A 7,258-nucleotide genomic window follows, 5' to 3' on the forward strand; every position below is an offset into this window, starting at 1 on the left:
AGCACCTGCAAATGTATTACGTTAACAATTCTGCTTTGTTAGGGACTTTTTATTTTACTGTACTGATTTTTGTATACCTTAGTTAACAAGTCTGCACATCACACCCCCAAAAAATAAAGGTGCTAAATAATACCATACACTCTAAAAAAAAAATGGTGCTAAATAGCACCAACAGTGATTCTTTGCTCGTAATTATAGAAGAACCGTTTTTAGTGCCATATAGCACCGGTGAAGCACCAGTGAAGAACCATATGGGGGCCATATAGCACCACTATAGCACCACATATGGTTCTACATAGCACTATGTGGTTCTACACAGGTGCTTCACTGGTGCTATATGGCACTAAAAACGGTTCTTCTATGATTACGAGCAAAGAACCACTTTTGGTTCTATATAGCACCGTTTGTTTTTAGAGTGTAGAAGAACCATTTTGTATGGTTCCATCAAGAAGCTTTAACATCTGAAGAACCTAAGAAAAGTATTCTTCAGATTCGAAACTGGTTGATTCTTACAAAAACTGAAGGGGTCTTCTATGGGTATATAAAAAAATAATAATAATAAATATATATATATTTCCGTGGCATTGCGTTAACATTACATATCCAGTGTAAAATCTCAAGGAGTCCAAAGATTAAACTGCTTAAACATTTTAAAATCGAAATAATTTAATATGAATGAGAACAAATAATCAAGCAGGCAACTCTACATCCTGTGAGAAACTAAAATCATTTTTAGAAAGTGTTGATTTGATATTCAGTAGTTTGACTCCAGGCTGAAGTGGGCGAGAGGTAATTTGAACAACCCTCCTTTCAACAAGCCCACAGTTTAGCTTGTGCCGTCTGGTTCATGGGCAGTATGTTAGTGCAGGAAAGCCCTCCCTTAGTCTGCATCGATCAATTTAAATCAATGCTTTTAAAAGCTTTACACACCCTTTAGTTAAGAGCAAAAGCGTGCTTGCTTTAAAAATGACCCACTTATATTGATTAAGATGGACAAGGTTCGTCTTAACATCTTCTTTAGATATAGACCTGCACTTAGGACTTTTAAAACATGTAATATAATATAAGTATATATATATTTTCACACAATATTCAATTAGGTTCTGTATGCATGTCTTGCAGTCTCTGTAAAATATACGATTATAAAATTATAGTTTTGTTTTTTATTCCTGAGAGGATATTTTATCTGCAACACCGTGTAGCATTCAAACATTTATAGCATTTAAAAGAAAATAATTTAAAAGGTCTCCGTTACGTTGTTTCACTTACAATTGCACAGTGACTTTACGTCTTCTCTAAAGAAAGGAAGTCAGTGATGTAATAGCAAGCAAAATATGTTAAATATTTATGCATTGATAAAAGTATTATATAATTTCTTGCAATAACAGAAAGAAAATGTTACAAATATAAATATATACATTTTTTATACCCTCTCCCTCTATGAATGATAAAATAAATGTGACATTGGTCAGAGGAGTGCATGGGCGCAAGATGACTGGATAGTTTTGATGCAAGCATCTTTGGTTACAAAGCATCAAATTCACTGAACTGTGAAATAGCATCGCACCATGTGTATAAATATATACTCAAACTTTACCAGAAGGATTAGGGAGCTTTTCAAATCCTTGCAGCCTCTTTTCATGGTCTTGTGTACAAAAACGTTGTATTACCCCTGTAAGCCACAGGGCCCGAGTCCCTTCTATGATGTTTGTTGATGTCGGACTCTTCGAGCAGAAATAGGGAATTGGTGGTAATCCTGTCTTTCTTGTGAAGAGTTTACAAAATTTTGCATTTACACGTTTAAATCCTTTTTAAAATGGTCTTTTGAACACTTTCAGCCCCATCGCTGTTCCCGCATCACTCATGAGAAGATTCTTTATGGAGCATAAATTTAATATCTCCTCCACTTAAGAGTGCTGTCCCGTAATCCCCTTGCAATAAATGTTGACTTGTGCTATTTAAATATACAATTTATCCACTGTATTATGCCCAGGAGGCGACTATTACAGTTATTGAGTGTATTCTTTGAATCCATAGAAGTGTAGCGCAGTTGTGAGCAGATCTGGAAGGCACTGCATAGTGTGCTTAAAGAAAGATTGATAAAATAATCCTCACGGCATTATAATGTGAGTGAAAAATATGTTGGGTGCAGCTATAAATTGGCTTGACGGATGTCTTCAGAGCCTTATAGAGAATTGGGCCCAATGCACGTGCTGTGAGCATATCAAAACAGCTTTAACATATTTAAAATCTGTATGATTTTTCTATGTGATTTATGTAACAGTCACAAACCAAACCCTTGATCCTCTGACAAATTTACTTCATAATCCCAACATGATGTCTGTGTCTTATAACAACTTTTGTAAAATGGCACAGATGTATATACATTAAAATAAGATAATATTAAATAGAACATGATTGGGTTTACAAAACTGATAAATGAGTACTTTGGCCTCTTGCACACGCATATATTTGAAGAAAAATAAAAAAACACATCCACGCGCTTTTCTTCTCAAATATAAAAACCATCTAGCATCTCTTGCACACTATAGTTCAGAGTTCACTGTTTTATTCGGGCATACTGAAAATATGTTTAACATAATAAATAAAAGAACTTGATTATATATTCTGCCTCCTGATGTGCGCAAAGCTGAGTTCCTGACACATCTCCAGAGTGAGTTTACTGTCTCGCGCTCTGTGTAACGCAGTCTGGTTAATTCCGCTTAGATGCGTCGGGTTGGATTCGTGCAGGGGTCCGAATGCGCTCGTGAAGCCCGGGCAGAATCCCGGAGGAGTGTAGTATAAATGTCTCGGGGGATACGGACACCGCACGGGTGACCCAGCGGGTGATAACCTCCCAGATGTCTGGGACGGTTCGTCACACCCCTTATCCGACGTAGCGATTTCAGCAAGAGACCACAGTTTGGGTTTAGGGGTCGGGTTTGCTGAATGAATGACAGATGTGGGTTTGCAGTTTTCACTTGGGGGTTTCGTGGTTTCACTTGTGTCGTTTTGGGGAGATGAGGTCGTGGCCACCGGCGGCGACTCGCGCATTGTCCGCTTCTCGTGCTCCCCGCAGTCGATTGTAACACGATCCGCGTCGTCGTGCGTTTCTGTGAGTTTTTCTGAACAGTCGTCTCCAACTGCAACATGAGGTTATACAACAAAGGCACGATTAAGTTTCTTGGCTTTAGGACTTCTGGAAATGCAGCTAATGCATGATTTTTTAAACATACATCATCAGCAATTAATTAAGAAGATAGTATACATATGTTGGTTTTCTAAAGAAGCTTTAAAGGTTCTTAAAAATCTTAATTCTCTTTTTAGAACCTAATACTACAAAAAAATTAAAAACATTTTGTGCAACATAAAGCTTTTTTTATGGAACCACATAGCCCAACAAATAACATTTGGGAACCTTTTTTAAGATTTTCGTTCCCAAATTGTGCGAACCTTTAAATAAACTTTATTTTTTTAAACTAGCTTAACTATTTTATTAAGCTATTCTTGAATATTAGTTTATGAATAGTGATAAAAAATAATAATTTTGTTAGTAGTTAGCAGTACGCACATCTTTAGACAGAAAAGACCAAATAAATACCTGAATCTTTGGTAATCTCTGTTGTCTTTGTGGTTTTGAGAGGTTCATCATCTTCATCATTTTTCTCCAAATCAATGCTGTCCTCCTCATCTTCGTCCTCACTTCTGTTTCGTGGCGTCCAGGTCATTTTGTTTTCTTTCTTCAGTCTTCTCCGGGCGTTGGCGAACCAGGTGGAGACCTGAGTGAGGGTCATTTTTGTGATGATGGCCAGCATGATCTTTTCACCCTTCGTGGGATACGGGTTTTTCCTGTGCTCACTCAGCCAGGCCTTTAGGGTGGCGGTGGCATCTCGCGTGGCGTTCTTCCTGTAAGCGGGGTCTCCGAGCGGGTACGCTCCCAGCGCACCGGCGTACGGATGAAAGCCCACAGAGCCCGTTACGCCCGGCGAATGGTCGTATGGGGAGCCCTGGGCAATGAATTAATACTGATTAAAATTGAGGTTATTATACATTAATGCCATTAATAATTTATTTCGGCTTTGCTGCGTAAATGTGTCATACACAGTGGACTAGTTAAGGACGGTAGCAACCGACATACATGCGATAAGCCTTAACAATTATCTTTGAAAAGATTTACACTGATCGAAAATACGTTGTGTCATATTTTTTCGTTTCGTTTTAATAACAAGTAAACATCACCCCAATTAATATCATAACAATAAACATACAAGCATTTTACAAACAAGAACATTTGTTAATTTTTTTATTTAGTATTTATTTATTCAATATAAATTGTATTACGCTATATAGCTTGATTGTTCATCATTTCTCTCTATTATATATATCTTATATAGTAAATTATGCACGTGTTAAAGTAAAATTAAAATAAAACAATTAATTCGGGGGTTGAAAAAAGAAAGATTTATTAATCTGTCTTAAAAATTGATTCATATCTTGCATTTCATTTTCTAATCTGTTCGTATTCAAAAAAAATAAGTGACAAAAAAACAAGTTATCAAAAACGTATACATTAAAATCAGTATAAAATCAGCCTGTTTTTTTTTGGTGAGGATGAAAATCAATTATTTTACTAAATGAACTTTAAACGACAGGCGACAGTGTAGGGTAAAACTCTGTGCCTTGGATAATTAAGGTACTGTAGACAGTAATGTCCTGATAAAATGATTTTAATAAACAACCACGAAAAGCTCGGGACTGTTCAAACATACAAAATCCCAAGATAAGTTGTATTTTGAATAAAACTCACCACGTAAGAAGTGAAAGGGGCTGTAGATTCAGAGCTGTACTGGATTGAGTTAAAGGCTGTGTTGGTGAAAGCTGTGGACGCGTAAGGGGCGAAAGCGGACGAGCGTCCCAAATCATGCGTGCGCGGGCCCGTGATTGCCCCGGACGCGTGCGGAGGACACGAGAACAGAGAGAGTGAAGACTGGTACAAATATCCTTGAGGAAATGCCATGGCTAAATTACACTCTTCCCACAAGTCCAAGAGTCAGAACACTCATCCTATGTGCCATCCAAAAGAAGAGCAAATATTTAAACCATATTTACACTCCTGATATGAGACAATTAAAGAAGGACGCGTGCGTGCCCGGTGTCTTTAGATGGGCTGCGGTTCTTCTGGAAGGGAAAATGTCCCGGTGATTCCGGTCAGTGTCACAGAGCTCCGCGCGCTTCCTCAAACATAATAGCCATTGATGGGGAAGAGAGAAAAGCTCATGATGAGTTTCCTGCCCATCTCTCTCTCTCTCTCTCTCTCTCTCTCTCTCTCTCTCTCTCTCTCTCTCTCTCTCTCTCTCTCTCGCAAAATTACGCAAAGTTTTTCGCTCCACTTTGTCTTCCCAAAAGGGGCGTTCACACGTGTTTCGTTTTTTTTTGTTCAGTCCTGATGCGCTTTTGGACAACAGAGCCTTACGCCTGCTATTTGTTACTTAAATTGGTGTGGTTATAGTTAGTTTTTAGTTAAATTATGGGATTTATAGCAGGATAATATGGGATTAAAGTCTAGTGGGCTGCAGCAATGGGAACAGAAATAAAAAAAGTAACAATTGAAATGATTTTGTTGTATGTGAAGTTTTAATCCATGTACGGACACTAGAAGCGAACTCGACTCACCAAAACAAGAAGAGGTTATGTCATAAAAAAAACCCGAAGCTGTCTGCACACATTTACACGCAGTTTATTACTGAATTAAACGCCTCCGTTATCTCAGATAAGCGGGATATATCGCATATCCAGTGCAAACAGCTTTATTTGTTGTGAAAGAAGACGCATTGTGATGAATGAGCAGTAGAGGACGCAGGTGAATTAATCCTCTGATGCTCATGATGCGCTTAGTAAATCCTGCACTATAACATGTCGACACGTCAGAGTCAGACTGACCGGAAATATTACATTTCTCCTGATGATGAGGGAAAACACGAATCTCACAGTACACGCGAGCGATGCCACAGACAGTCTACCGAAACAGGTAACAGGAACAGGTGCACCTGACCTCTATCGCTTTTAGCTTTATAGAGAATTTGCGCGCACAACGCGTTTAAGGCCAGATTATTGCACTGCTTATATAGACATATATTCTTATCTAAACACCTCTCAGTAGATTTATAGGCATCGTTTAAATTCCTTGACCAATATGTAGTACATGCAGTCTGACGAATCACATTTAATCTCATTTGTGAGCTCTATTAATAGATAGGGTGCATAATGCACCCAATGGAGTTTAACAAATGTACTGTAGCATACCTGTATAGACTGCAGCATTTATAATGCACACCTGTTGACTTGTAAACACCTGTTTTTGTGTATTTATTTCTTATTAATCTTCAGATATGTCAGATATGCAAATAGCTGAGTTTTTAATATTTCTTAAGTTGATTTGAATAATTAATAAGTATTTTGATTTGTGCTTAGATGCCAAACACCTGGAGCATGAAAGCCCCATGGAATCTGTTGTGATAAAGGTAATTATAACTAAGTTCAGTCGTGCTTTAAGGCCTTGATCTAAACCATTCAAGCATTAATTAAAAGCTGACAGGTCCTGTTCAAAATATGGTTCTCATGACAAATAATAAGGGTGACCCAAAGTCCTAACAGTTTCTTCACAGTTCCTTAAATAATGATCTTAAATAATAATGTTAGCTATTAAAATAACAAAATAATAACAAATAATGTTGTATGATGGAAAGACAAATGATGCCTTAAAGTTGATATAAAGTGACCTTACCTCAAATAAAAACAAGCCATACAAAGAGAAACACTAGTGGGGCTCTAATGCACTTAACATTAAAGGGATAGTTCACTGAAAATGACATCATCATTTACTCCCACTCAAATTGTTCCAGACATTTCTTTGTTCTGCTCAACACAAAGGAAGATATTTAGAAAAATGTTTATAAACAAGCTGAACTGGGACACCATTGACTTCCATAGGAAGAAAAAATACTACAGTGGAAGTGAATGGTGCCCCAGATTTGTTTGGCTATTAACATTGTTTCAAAATTTCACAGGTTTGTAACAACTTGAGGATGAGTACAAATGACAGAACATTTTCGGCGTACTTTCCTTTTAACAACAAAAAACAATATCATTGCTGTCATTTATGGTGTCAACATGTCGTCATGGCCCACTTTATTATTAATTGATGTGTCTAAAACAGTGAAAGGAATTTTCTATTTGATGAAATTATGTGGGCTAATTC

General features: G+C 37.4%; 1 protein-coding gene across 1 annotated transcript; it reads right to left on the reverse strand.

The window, feature by feature from the left end:
• Positions 1–1,332: 1,332 nt before the first annotated feature.
• Positions 1,333–5,246, reverse strand: irx5b (iroquois homeobox 5b). The gene is made up of 3 exons (XM_065298100.2): positions 4,808–5,246; positions 3,602–4,007; positions 1,333–3,143 (listed from the first exon to the last, which is right to left on the reverse strand). Exons 1-3 carry the CDS (start codon positions 5,015–5,017, stop codon positions 2,620–2,622), a joined length of 1,140 nt encoding a protein of 379 aa, XP_065154172.2. The 5' UTR covers positions 5,018–5,246; the 3' UTR covers positions 1,333–2,619.
• Positions 5,247–7,258: the final 2,012 nt, after the last annotated feature.

The sequence above is a fragment of the Paramisgurnus dabryanus genome, chromosome 23 (genome assembly GCF_030506205.2).
Source record: "Paramisgurnus dabryanus chromosome 23, PD_genome_1.1, whole genome shotgun sequence".
In the NCBI taxonomy this organism is placed as follows: Eukaryota; Metazoa; Chordata; class Actinopteri; order Cypriniformes; family Cobitidae; genus Paramisgurnus; species Paramisgurnus dabryanus.

Bases quoted from the DNA above. Each gene is read 5' to 3' on its own strand.
- irx5b (XM_065298100.2), bottom strand. From the start codon at position 5,017: ATGGCATTTCCTCAAGGATATTTGTACCAGTCTTCACTCTCTCTGTTC. The intron at 4,008-4,807 runs GTGAGTTTTATT...TTCATTGCCCAG, and splicing joins CCCCTTTCACTTCTTACGTG to GGCTCCCCATACGACCATTC. The intron at 3,144-3,601 runs GTATTTATTTGG...CTCATGTTGCAG, and splicing joins AGAGATTACCAAAGATTCAG to TTGGAGACGACTGTTCAGAA.